Source organism: Nerophis ophidion, linkage group LG06 (genome assembly GCF_033978795.1).
Source record: "Nerophis ophidion isolate RoL-2023_Sa linkage group LG06, RoL_Noph_v1.0, whole genome shotgun sequence".
Taxonomy (NCBI): Eukaryota; Metazoa; Chordata; class Actinopteri; order Syngnathiformes; family Syngnathidae; genus Nerophis; species Nerophis ophidion.
Window position 1 is genome coordinate 6,741,486 of NC_084616.1, and position 19,755 is coordinate 6,761,240.

General features: G+C 44.9%; 1 protein-coding gene across 2 annotated transcripts; it reads left to right on the plus strand.

The window, feature by feature from the left end:
• Positions 1-576: 576 nt before the first annotated feature.
• On the plus strand, positions 577-5,401 carry LOC133554113 (snaclec stejaggregin-A subunit beta-1-like). 2 transcript variants are annotated; one of them, XM_061902523.1, is made up of 7 exons: positions 577-642; positions 712-774; positions 895-922; positions 1,004-1,095; positions 3,686-3,814; positions 4,919-5,021; positions 5,101-5,401. In XM_061902523.1, exons 2-7 carry the CDS (start codon positions 712-714, stop codon positions 5,178-5,180), a joined length of 495 nt encoding a protein of 164 aa, XP_061758507.1. In that variant the 5' UTR covers positions 577-642; the 3' UTR covers positions 5,181-5,401. The 2 variants fall into 2 exon arrangements, with proteins under 2 accessions (XP_061758507.1, XP_061758508.1); XM_061902524.1 differs by having other exon boundaries at positions 582-642; positions 1,007-1,095.
• Positions 5,402-19,755: the final 14,354 nt, after the last annotated feature.

Sequence of the window (19,755 nt, forward strand, 5' to 3'; positions counted from 1 at the left end):
TTAGAGTTTTGACGGAAGGGACGGCGCGAAAGTCTGTTGAAATAAAAAGTGTTTCTCGCCTTCCTCTCTGTCATTTTTTCATAATAATGAACTGGCAGCAGCCAGCGTCATCTCACAAGACCCTCGGGTGCCGTGAATGTCAATCAAGCAAGCTACGGAATTTGCCGCCAATGTTTTTCTTGTAAAGTGTATGGAAGCTGGATGAATTAGATGCCAAAAACCAACCACTTTCATGTGGTATTGTACAGAAAGGACAACTTTTTTTCTCTTTAGCCGACACTCACAAGCAGCTTCTTTGATCCGGAGTGTCGGAATTTGGGCATTTCTGCAACCGACTGAAACAAACAACTTAATTGTCCCAATTAATGACACACCTCGCCAACGACCTGGGTCTATCCATCTCATCGGCCCTGTTTACTTTTAGTTTGTGTTACCTGACCTACCTGCACACCTTTCACCGGCTTGGATCAGCTGAAACAGATTCTTTGTGTCTTTGTGACCTCTGTACTCACAGAAGTTGTTCCAGAAATCATCCAATGACTCAGCCTTGTTTTGGTTTCCAAAGTGACATACCAAGGCGAGGGGAGCGTATAAAAGGTGTCTCTGAGTTGTAACTCAGCAGAGAGCATCACTACGGCAAAGGTAACGCGACACAACTTTGCATCCTCCCGTTGTTCTTATTGAATATGGTGTTTGTGTGTCGTCACACAGATGGCAAACACCGGTGGCGTCTTCTTCCTCCTTTTTGGGATCAGTGGACTGTTGACTGGAGCTGTAAGTCCCAATCTAACCTTCTCACTTGCAATTAAAAAACGGTGTAGATTTTCATTCATTACAACCAATATCTATCTGGAGGTTGTGTCCTTGTCTTAAAAAATTGCTGGTCTCTTTCAGTGGTCTTGGCCTCGATTCAACGACAAAGGTTGGTAGACGTTGTTAATTTACACCATTCCAAGTGAAGAAGTTCTTACTTTCAGTTTTTCTACCCAAAATATGACTTCAGCAGCAGGTGGCTGCTGTCCTAGTGGATGGACCGTGCTGGATGATCACTGTTACATCTTCCAAGGTGAACCCAGGACGTTTGCAGATGCAGAGGTACGGTACGCAAAAACCGACACGGATGAAAAACTAAAAGCAGCAGCCTTTGTTTTGCTCCCATTGATCAAGAGCTGAACTCTAAGACCTGAAACATGTGTTGACTTCATTGGTGAGGGAATTCTGACAGGTGTGCTTTAGGTTATCCACGATAAAAGGTCGAAAGTTGCAGGGTTTTTTTTAATAGGGGACCGGAGAGGTGAAGAACCAGTCTGGATTTCAACATCTTTTTGGCGTGGTCCGTTTCAGATGGTCGATTTTGGCCTGTGAAAGTCTCATCCTCTCTGTTCAATGGCGGTGCAAAGTTGCAGGTTATTGACAGGAACTGGAACAGCTGTGTGTTATAAAGTGATGGCTGTGGGTGAGGTAAGGTTTATTCAGGTGTACTGGAGAGGAGGCTACGCCGGATAGTCCAACCTCAGATTCAGGAGGAACAGTGTGGTTTTCGTCCTGGTCGTGGAACTGTGGACCAGCTCTATACTCTCGGCAGGGTTCTTGAGGGTGCATGGGAGTTTGCCCAACCAGTCTACAGTCTAGGCATTCGACCGTGTCCCTCGGGAAGTCCTGTGGGGAGTGCTCAGAGAGTATGGGGTATCGGACTGTCTTATTGTGGCGGTCCGTTCCCTGTATGATCAGTGCCAGAGCTTGGTCCACATTGCCGGCAGTAAGTCGAACACATTTCCAGTGAGGGTTGGACTCCTTTGTCACCGATTCTGTTCATAACTTTTATGGACAGAATTTCTAGGCGTAGTCAAGGCGTTGGGAGGTTCCGGTTTGGTGACCGCAGGATTAGGTCTCTGCTTTTTGCAGATGATGTGGTCCTGATGGCTTCATCTGACCGAGATCTTCAGCTCTCACTGGATCGGTTTGCAGCCGAGTGTGAAGCGACCGGAATGAGAATCAGCACCTCCAAGTCCGAGTCCATGGTTCTCGCCCGGAAAAGGGTGGAGTGCCATCTCCGGGGTTGGGGAGGAGCCCCTGCCCCAAGTGGAGGAGTTCAAGTACCTAGGAGTCTTGTTCACGAGTGAGGGAAGAGTGGATCGTGAGATCGACAGGCGGATCGGTGCGGCGTCTTCAGTAATGCGGACGTTGTACCGATCCGTTGTGGTGAAGAAGGAGCTGAGCCGGAAGGCAAAGCTCTCAATTTACCGGTCGATCTACGTTCCCATCCTCACCTATGGTCATGAGCTTTGGGTCATGACCGAAAGGATAAGATCACGGGTACAAGCGGCCGAAATGAGTTTCCTCCGCCGTGTGGCGGGTCTCTCCCTTAGAGATAGGGTGAGAAGCTCTGCCATCCGGGAGGAACTCAAAGTAAAGCCGCTGCTCCTCCACATGGAGAGGAGCCAGATGAGGTGGTTCGGGCATCTGGTCAGGATGCCACCCGAACGCCTCCCTAGGGAGGTGTTTAGGGCACGTCCAACCGGTAGGAGGCCACGGGGAAGACCCAGGACACGTTGGGAAGATTATGTCTCTCGGCTGGCCTGGGAACGCCTCGGGATCCCCCGGGAAGAGCTAGACGAAGTGGCTGGTGAAAGGGAAGTCTGGGTTTCTCTGCTTAGGCTGTTGCCCCCTCGACCCGACCTCGGATAAGCGGAAGAAGATGGATGGATGGGCTGTGGGTGAATGGCACATAATAGGCCTTACTTAGGTTCTATTCACAGTAGCTTTGTAAATACAAATGTGTTCATTGTCCATAATCTATGCCCGACAATGACGCCCCCCCCCCCCCCCCCCCCCCGCCACCCCTGCTAGATTGGCATCCCAATGGTCACCCACACAATCTGCCCTGAACACTGAAAACTGGAACTGATCCATGCAGAGAACTCCTCTCAAAAGTGCCGTATGCCATTGCTAAAGTCAGTTATGAAGACAAAGTGCAGTATGGTTGGAACGCGGGTGAGGACGACCAACATGCAGATGGTGTCTTGACAGTTTGAATAGAAACTATTTGGTTATTAAAACCGATTGTTGCAGCAACTGCCCGGGTGGATGGTTTCAGACGATCTTGGAGTTTAAGATGCTGGTTGATGAAGTTCTGTGGTGACACACGGTATGCGGTTGTGAGGATGGTTGAATTAACCGCCAAATATTTGAAACTCCTGCCCTGAACACTGAAAACTGGAACTGATCCATGCAGAGAACGCCTCTGAAAAGTGCCGGATGCCATTGCTAAAGTCAGTTATGATGACAAAGTGCAGTAAGGTTGGAACGCGGGTGAAGACGACCAACATGCAGATGGTGTCTTGACAGTTTGAATAGAAGCTATTTGGTTATTAAAACCGATTGTTGCAGCAACTGCCCGGGTGGATGGTTTCAGACGATCTCGTTGATGAAGTTCTGCGGTGACACACAGTATGCGGTCGTGACAATTTGTTGGTTTGTCAAAGAAAATTGTTCACTAACACAGGTTCAGAAAAATGTGTCCAAAAAAAAGGCTTTAATGTACAAAAAGTTTGATATTTTAGTTCACCCAAAGAAAATGGTCGTTATTATTTTTGTTTAGTCGCTCTGTATCAGTTTTTCGAGAAATATCGTCTGTTCCGTCAGCTGATCTATCCGTTTTTTTCCACTCTGTTCATCCCACTAGAGTGTTTGCAACATTTTAGGTGGGAATCTGGTCTCCATCCGCAGTTACGTGGACAATTTGTTGGTTGTCGGACTGGTGAAAGAAGGCGGAGTGGACTTTGCCTGGATTGGACTGCATGACGCCATTCAGGTAATACTTTACTTGTAGCAAACCTCATCTTATGCTCGGTGGAAGCATTTACTGGCATGTTGAAATGTAACGTGTCCTCCAGACAACTAGACATTAGTTCGCATTGTAGTATCTTCAATATTAATATTTTTAACGGCCACCTAACCATGTCCTCCAAACTCCAAGCTTGGAATCTGGTGTAGTTTGACCTAAACATCAGCACTTATATCAATCAATCAATCTATGTTTACTTATATAGCCCTAAATCACTAGTGTCTCAAAGGGCTACACAAACCACTACGACATCCTCGGTAGGCCCACATAAGGGCAAGGAAAACTCACACCCAGTGGGACGTCGGTGACAATGATGACTATGAGAACCTTGGAGAGGAGGAAAGCAATGGATGTCGAGCGGGTCTAACATGATACTGTGAAAGTTCAATCCATAATGGATCCAACACACAGTCGCGAGAGTCCAGTCCAAAGCGGATCCAACACAGCAGCGAGAGTCCCGTTCACAGCGGAGCCAGCAGGAAACCATCCCAAGCGGAGGCGGATCAGCAGCGCAGAGATGTCCCCAGCCGATACACAGGCAAGCAGTACATGGCCACCGGATCAGACCGGACCCCCTCCACAAGGGAGAGTGGGACATAGGAGAAAAAGAAAAGAAACGGCTGATCAACTGGTCTAAAAAGGGAGTCTATTTAAAGGCTAGAGTATACAAATGAGTGTTAAGGTGAGACTTAAATGCTTCTACTGAGGTGGCATCTCGAACTGTTACCGGGAGGGCATTCCAGAGTACTGGAGCCCGAAATGAAAAAGCTCTATAGCCCGCAGACTTTTTTTGGGCTTTGGGAATCACTAATAAGCCGGAGTCCTTTGAACGCAGATTTCCTGCCGGGAAATATGGTACAATACAATCGGCAAGATAGGATGGAGCTAGACCGTGTAGTATTTTATACGTAAGTAGCAAAACCTTAAAGTCACATCTTAAGTGCACAGGATGCCAGTGCTGGTGGGCCAGTACAGGCGTAATGTGATCAAACGTTCTTGTTCTTCATGGTGTTGTAACATGTTGTGTTGTTGTTTTCAGGACTGATTCATTCAATAGTGACTGTCTTTCAGCTTGGAGATTTTCTCTGGACTGATGGCACAGACTTTGATTTCAATGGTTTTCAATTCGGAGAGCCTGACGGCACTGGAGTCTGTGTGGAGCTTTACGCCGCTGGTATAAGTCCGATCCGTTATCCGACTTGCTGAATGATTAAATGTTGTATCAATATTCAGAATCCTTTTCCCCCTCACAGATGGAACTTTTTTCGATGAGGACTGCACCGTCAAACACGCTTATGTTTGCATCAGAGATCGGTTCTGTGACGGTCTCTAATCGGCCTCCGTACTGTACCATCACGTCTTCTTGAATGATGTCTTTTACTAATCAGGATGAATATTCTCAAATAATATCAAAACTGTGTGGTTGTATTTGGATCTCTGGTTCCACTATCATGTTATTTTCTTGTCCTTTTACACGGATCAGTTGTCACAATCACTTGGCAGTCAACATGTTTGAAACCTCACTACTAAATAAAGAAACATGTCCCCATCAAAGATGTCTTATTCCATTACATGCTTTTTCAGTATTCCTGATCAAACTTGGGAAGTATCCAGTCAAATAAAGAAGAGGAAATAAAAATTACACACTACTCGGGCAACCGGTGGACAGTTGTCTTCCTTCAAAGAAGGTGGATGAAAACAGCATTGACGAAAAACTGTCCAGATGAAATTGTAACATCACATTAATCTGTATTAAGTTTAGCAACGAGACAAAACAGCAGTAGCTAGGGATTAGAAGGAACACATTGACAAACACTGAGAAGATTACCCTCCTGGCCCCAACCAGGACACTGAAAGTGGTCATAGGTGGGTCTTCCAAATTGAAAATGACCCAAAATACATGACCATGGCAGCAAAGGTGTGCACCACCAGCATTCAGACAGTTTAGAAGTGATTTGGTTCTTAAAACCGATTGTTGCAGCAGCTGTCCGGGTGGACGGTCTCAGATGATATTTGAGTTTAAGACGCTGGTTGATGAGGTTTCTGTGGTAATGTGGTGACGATTCTGAGGATGGTTGAACTAACTGCCAAGTTCTCTGAAGCACCTTTGAGGACAGATTTGTGTAAATCAGGGGTGCCCATTCAGTCGATCTCCAGCCAGGCTTTTAAAAAAAATAGACCTAAAAATGAGTGATCATCAATCTTCACCAAGACGTCACTTAAATGACATTCACGGTACCGGAGGGTCTTGTGAGATGACGCTGGCTGCTGCAAGATCATTATTATGAAAAATATGACCGAAAGGAAGGCGAGAAACACTTTTTATTTCAACATTGACTATCCGCTACGGACTACTAAAGCCGATTCATAAACATTTTCAGGACTTATGCAGATCCCAAATGCTCATCAGCAGGTACCGGAAGGTAAGAAAAAGTTGGTTTTGCATAATATTGTGAAATGTGTCACGCCTCTAAGTTTATGTTTTGGTGTTGGTCAGGTTTAGTTTTTTGGACATTTAAGTTCTGTCTTGGCACTTCCTGGTTTGTTTTGGTCTCCATGCCAACTCATTAGTTTTCATGGAAGCATTTAAGTCTCACCTTAAAACTCATCTGTATACTCTAGCCTTTAAATAGACCTCCTTTTTAGACCAGTTGATCTGCCGCTTCTTTTCTTTCTCCTATGCCCCCCCCTCCCTTGTGGAGGGGGTCCGGTCCGATGACCATGGATGAAGTACTGGCTGTCCAGAGTCGAGACCCAGGATGGACCGCTCGTCGGGACCCAGGATGGACCGCTCGCCTGTATCAGTTGGAGACATCTCTACGCTGCTGATCCGCCTCCGCGTGAGATGGTTTCCTGTGGACGGGACTCTCGCTGCTGTCTTGGATCCGCTTTGAACTGAACTCTCGCGGCTGTGTTGGAGCCACTATGGATTGAACTTTCACAGTATCATGTTAGACCCGCTCGACATCCATTGCTTTCGGTCCCCTAGAGGGGGGGGGGGGGGGGGTTGCCCACATCTGAGGTCCTCTCCAAGGTTTCTCATAGTCAGCATTGTCACTGGCATCCCACTGGATGTGAATTCTCCCTGCCCACTGGGTGTGAGTTTTCCTTGGCCTTTTGTGGGTTCTTCCGAGGATGTTGTAGTCGTAATGATTTGTGCAGTCCTTTGAGACATTTGTGATTTGGGGCTATATAAATAAACATTGATTGATTGATTGACCTGTCATGTCACGTCCTTGTTCTCAGCCTCACACCTGTTTCCACTAATGATCACGGCTACTTAAGTCACTCTTTTTCTTGTCTTCATTCTGGGGTCTTCACACTCGCACACACGCTACCCATGCTGCACCTCCTTCATGCCCTCGTTTATCTGCTTCGTGCCTTGCTACGCTGTTCATTTTGTCCAAGTACGTCTTTGTTTATAGTTCATAGCCAATTGTTTTTGTGCGAAGTCGTTTAGTTTATGTCCTTCGTTTCATGCCATCGAGCAGGCCGTTTTTGTTTCACGTTTGTACTTTGTAGCCAAGTTTTGTACCTCCATGGTGAGCGTTTTTTGTTGTTTGTTTGTTAAATAAATGTCATGTACTCACGTACACGCCTCGCTCGTGCTGATCCTCATCTGCATCGAAGAAACAATCCACGTCCAAGCCTGGTTGTGACAAAATGAAACAGCAGATAATATGTCTTACACAGCATAATAATACTCCTATGTTGAAGCACAGTACAATCCATCAAGCGGGGTGGCTTCATAGCTTACCAAAGTCCTACTAAAATAATTTGATAGTTCTGATGGATTTTTGTAGCGCCATGTGTTATATTCTATACTTTCGATATACAATACTGGTGTTGTTTACTTGAGTCATACTGCCATTATACTGCAGTCTACAGTGTGACTGGTCACACTGATCATTACACCATGTACCAAATAAAATAGCCTCGAGGTCGGTAAGCAAAACCAGAATTAGTCCGTACATTAGGCATTGAGAATCCGCTTTTTTCGGTATAACAAACCAACAGGTCACTTTAACGAGAGGTAACAGGCGCCCTCTGCTAGTGAAAACATACATTACAATATATAAGAGTAAAATAGACCCCGCCACCCCGAAATGGGACTAGTGGTAAAAAAATGGACGGATGAACAGTACTCGCTTGATCAATCGTCAAAATGGTAAAACCAGTTGAAAAATTGCAAATATATTCTTATTTTCCAGTGCCATCCATCCTTCTTCTGCTTATCCGAGGTTGGGTCGCGGGGGCAGCAGCCTAAGCAGGGAAGCCCAGACTTCCCTCTTCCCAGCCACTTCGTCTAGCTCTTCCCGGGGGATCCCGAGGCGTTCCCAGGCCAGCCGGGAGACATAGTCTTCCCAACGTGTCCTGGGTCTTCCCCGTGGCCTCCTACCGGTTGGACTAGGGAGGCGTTCGGGTGGCATCCTGACCAGATGCCCGAACCACCTCATCTGGCTCCTCTCGATGTGAAGGAGCAGCGGCTTTACTTTGAATTCCTCCCGGATGGCAGAGCTTCTCACCCTATCTCTAAGGGAGAGACCCAAACTCATTTCGGCCGCTTGTACCCGTGATCTTATCCTTTCGGTCATGACCCAAAGCTCATGACCATAGGTGAGGATGGGAACGTAGATCGACCGGTAAATTGAGAGCTTTGCCTTCCGGCTCAGCTCCTTCTTCACCACAACGGATCGGTACAACGTCCGCATTACTGAAGACGCCGCACCGATCCGCCTGTCGATCTCACGATCCACTCTTCCCTCACTCGTGAACAAGACTCCTAGGTACTTGAACTCCTCCACTTGGGGCAGGGTCTCCTCCCCAACCCGGAGATGGCATTCCACCCTTTTCCGGGCGAGAACCATGGACTCGGACTTGGAGGTGCTGATTCTCATTCCGGTCGCTTCACACTCGGCTGCGAACCGATCCAGTGAGAGCTGAAGATCCCGGTCAGATGAAGCCATCAGGACCACATCATCTGCAAAAAGCAGAGACCTAATCCTGCGGTCACCAAACCAGAACCCCTCAAAGCCTTGACTGCGCCTAGAGATTCTGTCCATAAAAGTTATGAACAGAATCGGTGACAAAGGACAGCCTTGGCGGAGTCCAACCCTCACTGGAAATGTGTTCGACTTACTGCCGCATTACTGAAGACGCCGCACCGTCCGCCTGTCGATCTCACCATCCACTCTTCCCCCACTCGTGAACAAGACTCCTAGGTACTTGAACTCGTCAAAGTGCACGACGGAGACTACGCACCAGACCTGGGCAGACTAGGCTGCATGTACGTAAAAGTATGCTTGGGCATTAAAACAAGGGGTACGAGGGAAAAATCGGCCTCAGCTTTAAGATGAATTCATTCTGCGGCTTAAAGATACTCCACAGAAACAATCTCCTCAAAGTAAACCACGAGACCAAAAGATTGTGGACCTGCAGAAGACTGATTGCAGCACCAAGACCGTTAAACCAAAATCTCATTACGAAAGAGACAATAACTGGAAAATGGAACAAATTCTAAGAAAGTTGAGGGAAGAATGAGTGAAAATGGCTTCAAAGCAGTTGGCTGACCACAACTTCTTTGATTCTGATTGTCAGAAGTTACTGCAACTTTTCATTTTCCTGAAGGAATCAACAAAGTACTATCTATCTGTCTAACTAATTAAACCGGTCCTGGTGAGGTGAATGGTCTGGAAGGATTACTTCTCACCAGAGGTGGGTAGTAACGCGCTACATTTACTCCGTTACATCTACTTGAGTAACTTTTGGGATAAATTGTACTTCTAAGAGTAGTTTTTATGCAACATACTTTTATTTTACTTGAGTATATTTATAGAGAAGGAACGCTACTTTTACTCCGCTCCATTTATCTGCAATCAGGTCGCTACTCGCTACTTTTGTTTTATCGATCTGTTAATGCACGTTTTGTTTGTTTTGATTTTGTCAGACACGCATTCAAAGTAGGAACTACGCTTGCTTGCGTTTCACCAATCAAATGCAGTCACTGGTGACGTTGGACCAATCAAACAGAGCCAGGCGGTCACGTGACCGTCACACGTAGAACCCGACATGTTGAAAAACGTATTGGGGTGTTAGCATTTAGTGGTCAACTGTACGGAATATGTACTGTACTGTGCAATCTACTAATAAAAGTTTCAACCAATCAACCAATCAATCAAAAGTGTAAAGGAAAAAAGACACTTTTTATTTCAACCGTACTTCCCGTCAAAGACTGATCGCCCAGTTCCTGTCTTCACAATAAAAGCGCCGCTCCATCGCGCCTCCGCTAACAAAATAAGAGTCTCCGAAAGCCAGTGCAAACAAGCTAGCAAGCTACGGAGTTTGCCGCCAATGTATTTCTTGTAAAGTGTATAAAAACGAATATGGGAGCCAAAAACCAACGACTTTCATGTGGTATTAGACAGGAAGGAGGAACTTTTTTTCTCCTCCATTTGAAAACGTGGACGTTATCGGCACTATACTGTCTGATTCCAATCAATGCAAGTCATCAGAATCAGGTAATACACCAACTTATATTCTTGTCTTCATTAAAGATAGGAATCTATGTGTTAAACATGCATGTATATTCATTAAAACACCTTTAACGTGAACAAAAACGGCAAAATAAATAAATATAAATTATATACTGTATATATAAAGGCTTCCTCCCACTTCCAAAGACATGCACCTGGGGATAGGTTGATTGGCAACACTAAATTGGCCCTAGTGTGTGAATGTGAGTGTGAATGTTGTCTGTCTATCTGTGTTGGCCCTGCGATGAGGTGGCGACTTGTCCAGGGTGTACCCGCCTTCCGCCCGATTGTAGCTGAGATAGGCGCCAGCGCCCCCCGCGACCCCGAAAGGGAATAAGCGGTAGAAAATGGATGGATGGATGGATATAAAGGTATGTATATATATATATATATATATATATATATATTATATATATGTATATATATATATATATATATATATATATATATATATATATATATATATATATAGGTGTGGGAAAAATCACAAGACTACTTCATCTCTACAGAACTGTTTCATGAGGGGTTCCCTCAATCATCATCAGATTTTAATGGAAGCATTCACATACAATGGTTTATATAGGGCACAGAGTGGGTGGGTACAGGCAGACGTAGGGGCGTGGTGATTGGCTCATGTGTTACCTAGGAGGTGTTTCCGTCTGTGGCGGCATGTTGAAATGATTTCCCTGCGCTTGTTGAGGGATGATAGAACTGGATGATATATAATAAACAGTTTCTCTTTTAAGCATAGGTTGCATCTTTTATTACCACTGTTGTAAGGTGTGCTGGATGCAAGAATGTGCCATGTTATTGAATATTCAACATTATTGTCTTTGAGGTTCCAAATGTGTTTGCTGAGTTCTGTAGAATTCCGCAAAGTCTGGTTTCTAAAGGAGGCGTTGTGATTATTCCATCTTGTTTTGAACGCTCCTTCGGTTAATCCTACGTACGTGTCGGATGTGTAACACAGACGGAAACACCTCCTAGGTAACACATGAGCCAATCACCACGCCCCTACGCCTGCCTGTACCCACCCACTCTGTACCCTATATAAACCATTGTATGTGAATGCTTCCATTAAAATCTCCTGATGATTGAGGGAACCCCTCATGAAACAGTTCTGTAGAGATGAAGTAGTCTTGTGATTTTTCCCACACCTACATATTGCGCTCTACCACGGTATCGAGCACTATTCTCTGGATAATCCAATCAAGACATATATATATAAATGTATATATATATATATATGGTATGTGTGTATGTATATATGAGGTAGATTACCTCGACTTGGTCATTTATTAAGTAATTGATTAACGTTGAAAAACTTATTGGGGTGTTACCATTTAGTGGTCAATTGTACGGAATATGTACTGTACTGTGCAATCTAATAATACAAGTTTCAATCAATCAATCAATCAATAAATGCCTACTGAGCCTATGGTGCTGTTAAGTTATTGTGGCTCAATTTGCTTTAATTTTTTTTTATTTTAATGTTTCATTATTTAATATATATTATTGTTTTAGTTGCTTAAGAGATATTCCTGGCTCTGAATTTGCTCATTGCTATTTTTATGTTTTTGTGCATTACTTGTTGCCGTAATCAGGTTACTCATCAGTTACTCAGTACTTGAGTAGTTTTTTCACAACATACTTTTTACTTTTACTCAAGTAAATATTTGGGTGACTACTCCTTACTTTTACTTGAGTAATAAATCTCTAAAGTAACAGTACTCTTACTTGAGTACAATTTCTGGCTACTCTGCCCACCTCTGCTTCTCATGGCCTACTTAGCTTTGAACTCTTTTCTTTGTCTCACTTTAATTAGCCTAGCTGGCACCTTTCACCAGCTTTGATCATCTGATGCTGCTTTTCAGCCAGCCTCTAAGTCACCGCTGCATTTCTTCTCAGGAAATCCGTTGACCGACACGTTTAAATACATTTTCCAACACGTCAGTGCGGTTATACCACGAGACCTGAGTCCACGTCTGTAGAGGTAGCAGATCAAAGGCTGTCAGTCACAATCTCAGTTGCCGACCTCTAATAAAAACGGGTAAATTCTCAGTCATGGTAGTCGCTAAGTCTCTGCTGGTTGTTTCCTCGTTTTAAACAAGTGCTTTCTTTCTTCACAGTGGTCTGGACACCTCAGTCACCTTGGACGTATCCTCGCTCATCCATGCGGACTGGACACAGGCCGAAAATGGAGTCGGCTGTCTTGGTTGCTTTGTTGGGTCTGCTCCTGTCCTCTGGCCATCCTCCCTCCACCCCAGAGGCCACCACAGTGGATATGTTTCTTTTACTTTTTATTCATAGCTAATATGTAGAAGCGTCTGGTTGTATCTGCTGCTTTAATGTCTTTGATGTCCTATGTGTTCTTTGATGTTTGATGTTTCCCTCTTACACACATGGAAGAGGGGTGTGTACTATGGCTATGAGTTGTTGTTTTTTTCCCTTGGCCTCAGTCTGCACCCCCTCTCCAGGGCCCAGGCTAAGACCGATTTTTTTTATTTTGTTTTAATCTTCTATCCCCCCCCCCCTTGTTTACTTGTATCTCATCTTTTTTGTAAGGGGCGCTGGAAGCCGGCAGACCCGTCAGCGATCCTGTTCTGTCTCCCTGTAATGTTTGTCTAAACTTGAATGGGATTGTGCTGAAAATTTTAATTTTCCTGACGGAATAAATAAAGTACTATCTAATCTGATCTAATCTAGTCTTGGTCTAGTGGTGAGAACAAAGGTTGGTAATTGTTACTTACTGACACCTTCTTACGTGAACAACTTCTTAGTTGGTGTTGCAGATGGTTGCTGTCCTGAGGACTGGACTCAGTTGGATGACCACTGTTACATTTTCCAAAAATGATACCAGAACTTTTGCAGATGCAGAGGTATGGTACGTGTGTCCACCCTGGAATTGTGTTGTAGTTCTAGACCAGGGGTGCCCATTACGTCGATCGCGAGCTACCAGTCGACCGCGGGGGGTGTGTCAGTCGATCTCCAGCCAGCCTTTTTTAAAAAAATAGACCTAAAAATGAGTGATCATCAATCTTCACCAAGACATCACTTAAATGACATTCACGGTACCGGAGGGTCTTGTGAGATGACGCTGGCTGCTGCAAGATCATTATTATTAAAAATGACCGAAAGGAAGGCGAGAAACACTTTTTATTTCAACAGACTCTCACGCCGTCCCTTCCGTCAAAACTCTAAAGGCCGACTGCACATTTCCTATCTTCACAATAAAAGCCCTGCTTCATGCTGCCTGCGCTAACTAAATACAGAGTCTCGGAAAACTGGCGTGCACAAGCGATCCCTCAGAAAGCTGGCGTGCACATCACTTGTGCACGCCAGCTTTTCAAGACTCTTATTTAGTTAGCGCAGGTAGCATGAAGCAGGGCTTTTATTGTGAAGATAGGAAACGTGCAGTCGGCCTTTAGAGTTTTGACGGAAGGGACGGCGCGAAAGTCTGTTGAAATAAAAAGTGTTTCTCGCCTTCCTCTCTGTCATTTTTTCATAATAATGAACTGGCAGCAGCCAGCGTCATCTCACAAGACCCTCGGGTGCCGTGAATGTCAATCAAGCAAGCTACGGAATTTGCCGCCAATGTTTTTCTTGTAAAGTGTATGGAAGCTGGATGAATTAGATGCCAAAAAACCAACCACTTTCATGTGGTATTGTACAGAAAGGACCACTTTTTTTTCTCCTCCATTTGAAAATGTGGGCGTTATCATCATTACTGTCTGATTCCAATCAATGCAAGTCATCAGAATCAGGTAATACACCAACTTATATTCTTGTCTTGGTGAAAGAAAGACATCTATATGTGTTACACATGCTTGTATTATCATTAAACACATTTAACTTGTTTACAAAAATGTCTCTTTCATAAATAAATAAATATAAATGATATATATAAATGAGGTAGATCCCCTCGAGTTGGTCAATTGAAAAGTAGCTCGCCTGCAGAAAAAGTGTGGGCACCCCTGTTCTAAACCATTTGGATGCTGTTAGAACCAGTGAATTATTGTTATGGTTTTTTTCTTCCTTTAAGAGCGTTTGCAACAATCTTGGTGGGAATCTGGCCTCCATCCGGAGTTTTGTGGAAAATCTGGTCATTGTGGCCCTGGATTGGACTTCATGATGCCATCGAGGTGAAACTTTACTAGTAGGAAAGTTGTTTTTGTGCTGAGTGGACAGAAAGTAGGCCGTGTAGAGTTGTGTGTCATCAAACAAGGTAGACTAAAACATATCCTCTAGCTCCACCTGCAGACCAACATGTGTTACATACCCACTGCAGAACCTTGGTTAAACTTTGTCATTAAACTTGTCTGCCAGGATAAATTGTAACATATTGTCTTTTTATGACCACCTGACTTGGTCCTCCCAACTTTTAGCTCAAAACCAAAACATAACATCTGTAATTATTTCCCATTGTAACATCTTGTGTTGTTATGTTTAGGTGTGATTCATTTCAAAATAAATGCGTCTTCCAGAAAGGAGACTTCATTTGGACTGATGGCACGGACTTTGATTTCGATCATTTTGCCCACGGAGAACCCGACGACACCGGCGACTGCGTTGATCTTTTCGTAGCTGGTATGAGAATAACCAAAGCATGATTTTACCTTGCAGAATCCTTCAATCAATCAATCAATGTTTATTTATATAGCCCCAAATCACAAATGTCTCAAAGGACTGCACAAATCATTACGACTACGACATCCTCGGAAGAACCCACAAAAGGGCAAGGAAAACTCACACCCAGTGGGCAGGGAGAATTCACATCCAGTGGGACGCCAGTGACAATGCTGACTATGAGAAACCTTGGAGAGGACCTCAGATGTGGGCAACCCCCCACCCTCTAGGGGACCGAAAGCAATGGATGTCGAGCGGGTCTAACATGATACTGTGAAAGTTCAATCCATAGTGGCTCCAACACAGCCGCGAGAGTTCAGTTCAAGCGGATCCAAGACAACAGCGAGAGTCCCGTCCACAGGAAACCATCTCAAGCGGAGGCGGATCAGCAGCGTAGAGATGTCCCCAACCGATACAGGCGAGCGGTCCATCCTGGGTCTCGACTCTGGACAGCCAGTACTTCATCCATGGTCATCGGACCGGACCCCCTCCACAAGGGAGGGGGGGACATAGGAGAAAGAAAAGAAGCAGCAGATCAACTGGTCTAAAAAGGAGGTCTATTTAAAGGCTAGAGTATACAGATGAGTTTTAAGGTGAGACTTAAATGCTTCTACTGAGGTAGCATCTCGAACTGTTACCGGGAGGGCATTCCAGAGTACTGGAGCCCGAACGGAAAACGCTCTATAGCCCGCAGACTTTTTTTGGGCTTTGGGAATCACTAATAAGCCGGAGTCCTTTGAACGCAAATTTCTTGCCGGGACATATGGTACAATACAATCGGCAAGATAGGCTGGAGCTAAACCGTGTAGTATTTTATACGTAATTAGTAAAACCTTACAGTCACATCTTAAGTGCACAGGAAGCCAGTGCTGGTGAGCCAGTATAGGTATATATGTATGTATATATGTATATAAAGGTATATACAATATAGGTATATATGTATGTATATATGTATATAAAGGTATATACAGTATAGGAATATATGTATGTATATATGTATATAAAGGTATATACAGTATAGGTATATATGTATGTATATATGTACATAAAGGTATATACAGTATAGGCGTAATATGATCAAACTTTCTTGTTCTTGTCAAAAGTCTAGCAGCCGCATTTTGTACCAACTGTAATCTTTTAATGCTAGACATGGGGAGACCCGAAAATCCTTGAATGTATCATCATTTATGATATGTTTCCCTCACAGATGGGACTTTTTTTGGGATGAAGACTGCAACTTGGAAAAAACATATGTTTGCATCAGAGACACTTTCTACTGTGGTGGACACTAATTAGCCCTCTGGCCGAAATATCTTTAACTGTCTTTTTTCCAATCGTGCTGAATCTACTCAGACAATATCAAACCTTAGTAGCGTCTTTGTATCTCTGGGTTGACTAACAATTCTTATTTGCCTTCTTCTTCTACTTTGTTCAATTTTCATAGGGAACTTTCCAACAGCCGAGTGTGAAGCGTCCGGAATGAGAATCAGCACCTCCAAGTCCGAGTCCATGGTTCTCGCCCGGAAAAGGGTGGAGTGCCATCTCCGGGTTGGGGAGGAGACCCTGCCCCAAGTGGAGGAGTTCAAGTACCTAGGAGTCTTGTTCACGAGTGGGGGAAGAGTGGATCGTGAGATTGACTGCGGCGTCTTCAGTAATGCGGACGTTGTACCGATCCGTTGTGGTGAAGAAGGAGCTGAGCCGGAAGGCAAAGCTCTCAATTTACCGGTCGACCTATGTTCCCATCCTCACCTATGGTCATGAGCTTTGGGTCATGACCGAAAGGATAAGATCACGGGTACAAGCGGCCCAAATGAGTTTGGGTCTCTCCCTTAGAGATAGGGTGAGAAGCTCTGCCATCCGGGAGGAACTCAAAGTAAAGCCGCTGCTCCTCCACATCGAGAGGAGCCAGATGAGGTGGTTCGGGCATCTGGTCAGGATGCCACCCGAACGCCTCCCTAGGGAGGTGTTTAGGGCACGTCCAGCCGGTAGGAGGCCACGGGGAAGACCCAGGACACGTTGGGAAGACTATGTCTCCCGGCTGGCCTGGGAACGCCTCGGGATCCCCCGGGAAGAGCTAGACGAGGTGGCTGGGGAGAGGGAAGTCTGGGCTTCCCTGCTTAGGCTGCTGCCCCCGCGACCCGACCTCGGATAAGCGGAAGAAGATGGATGGATGGATGGACTTTCCGACACATCTGAAACCTCAAAGATCATCTCTCTTCTTAATAAATATCGGAACCTGACGTTGCTTCTTCAGTATTCATTTTCAAACCCAGAGCGTGTATTGACCATCCAAAGAAAGAAAAATAGTATATAGTCAGGAAATATGCCTGCCCTGCAGGTCATGTATTTGATTGATTGATACTTTTATTAGTAGATTGCACCGTTCAGTACATATTCCGTACAATTGACCACTAAATGGTAACACCCCAATAAGTTTTTCAACTTGTTTAAGTTAATTCATGGTCTTGTTTTGTGTTGGTTGTACTTTTTTCTATTATTTGAGGTTTATTTTTCTACCAGCGCTCTTTCCTTTGTTAACTTTCTGGTTACCTTGAGCGCTGATGAAGTTCACCTGCCTCTGATTAGCAAACAGGGGGCTCACCTGCTTCCAAACGCTAGTCAGAGCGCTTTATATCTGGGTGTCACCCTGCCTAAGGTTGCAGTTCTCCGCTTTGTTGTTTACTCATTGGGGCGGTTTAGCTCGGTTGGTAGAGCGGCCGTGCCAGCAACTTGAGGGTTGCAGGTTCGATTCCCGCTACCGCCATCCTAGTCAATGCCGTTGTGTCCTTGGGCAAGACACTTTACCCACCTGCTCCCAGTGCCACCCACACTGGTTTAAATGTAACTTAGATATTGGGTTTCACTATGTAAAGCGCTTTGAGTCACTAGAGAAAAGCGCTATATAAATATAATTCACTTCAATTCACTTCATTACTACTTTCACCTTCCTTGTTTGCTTTATGCCCCTACCTCTATTTCCGTCTTAGTTTATTATGCTATGCTAAGTTTGCCTTGAGCTACCGTGCGCTTTTCCCAGCTGCATGGTCTCTCTTTGTATTTCTGCCTTGCTTGAGAATTAAAAAGACTCGTGTTACCTGTACAGCACTTCCTGCCTGTCCCTCCGCATCCTGGAAAACACGACATCCGCGACGTCGCGACCAGAACGCAGCAATCGTATTAAACTTTACTCTCTGACATCATTGTACATTTGATATCATACGCAAATACGGTGTTAGCTTTCACTGCTATGCTGATGACACCCAACTCTACATGCTCCTAAAGTTGACCAACACGCCGGACTGTAGTCAGCTGGAAGCGTGTCTTCATGAAATTAAACAATGGATGTCCGCTAACTTTTTGCAACTTAACGCCAAAAAAACGGAAATGCTGATTATCGGTCCTGCTAGACACCGACCTCTATTTAATAATACAACTTTAACATTTGACAACCAAATAATAAAACAAGGTGACTCGGTAAAAAATCTGGGTATTATTTTCATCAAATATGCTATTTAACTGCTACTGTTTAACAAGGACTGATTTAAATTGTGTTTGCACAACAAATGTTTTGGCGCTTTTGTTCATGTGGGAGAATATTCCAATAAAGGTGCACTACACACTACTTTTGAATTCATTATTGGGCTTTGCGTATACAATGCAGTTAATCGCGATTGATCGGAGAAATAGTGCGATTAACTTCGATTACAATTTTTAATCGTTGCCCAGGCCTGGTTTATATAATTAAAACATGCAGATTAAAGGCCCAATCTGTTTACTGCTGTCCTACGTGGCTCCTTCACGCCCCCTGGTGGCAGCACTTGGACTTACAACGACAGTGTAATAGATCGTCGGGGGCCTTATATTGTAGCGCCCCGACAGACTCTGATGGTATTTTTAAACGTGATTAGCAACCTTAAGAAAAATCCTCAATCCCAGCAATGTTTACATACTAGCAACCATGCTTCTCCTCGCTCAAGACACACCAGCGACACAACTTGTCTTCTACAGTTTGTCCACCTTGCACACTAAGAACAACAAACTGTCATTATAACACTGTTCCTTCATGAAGAAGGGAATGTGAGGTTGGGTGAAGAACATCTAGCGTTCTTTTCCCGAATAAAGCAGTGGCTACTCTAAAGGTTCGCAGTCAACACAGGTTGCTTAAGTTTTAAAACAATTTAAAGTGAGCTTGTTTACTACTTAAGACATTTTAAGGTGAAGGTGGAGGTAATACTTCAAAGACCTGTTGGATATCTCCACATGTCTTGCAGTGAGGAAGTACAGCCTACATTGGACTCTCCCATTTCTGGGGTGAGACTGCTGAGGTGGTTAAAAAGTTGGCTGGGAGGATCCAGGGGGGTTTGCAAGACCTGCCCGAAACTAATAAAGGCCCCGGATGCAGTCTGGGTTGACATGACACAGCATCTCGTGAAGATCGGAGGCAATGCCTTTGGATTGGAGGAGAAGGGTCTGCCGGATCAGCAGCGTCTTATTCAGTTTTCAGCTGAATAAGGGCCATCCATCCATCCATCTTCTTCCGCTTATCGGAGGTCGGGTTGCGGGGGCAGCAGCCTAAGCAGGGAAGCCCAGACTTCCCTCTCCCCAGCCACTTCGTCTAGCTCTTCCCGGGTGATCCCGAGGCGTTCCCAGGCCAGCCGGGAGACATAGTCTTCCCAACGTGTCCTGGGTCTTCCCCGTGGCCTCCTACCCGTTGGACGTGCCCTAAACACCTCCCTAGGGAGGCGTTCG

What these genes read in the sequence shown, in the direction of transcription:
- LOC133554113 (XM_061902523.1), top strand. Translation starts at nt 712, where the DNA reads ATGGCAAACACCGGTGGCGTCTTCTTCCTCCTTTTTGGGATCAGTGGA. An exon ending in GTGGACTGTTGACTGGAGCT is followed by an intron (nt 775 to 894) that starts GTAAGTCCCAAT and finishes GGTCTCTTTCAG; the next exon opens with TGGTCTTGGCCTCGATTCAA. An exon ending in GACTGCATGACGCCATTCAG is followed by an intron (nt 3,815 to 4,918) that starts GTAATACTTTAC and finishes ACTGTCTTTCAG; the next exon opens with CTTGGAGATTTTCTCTGGAC.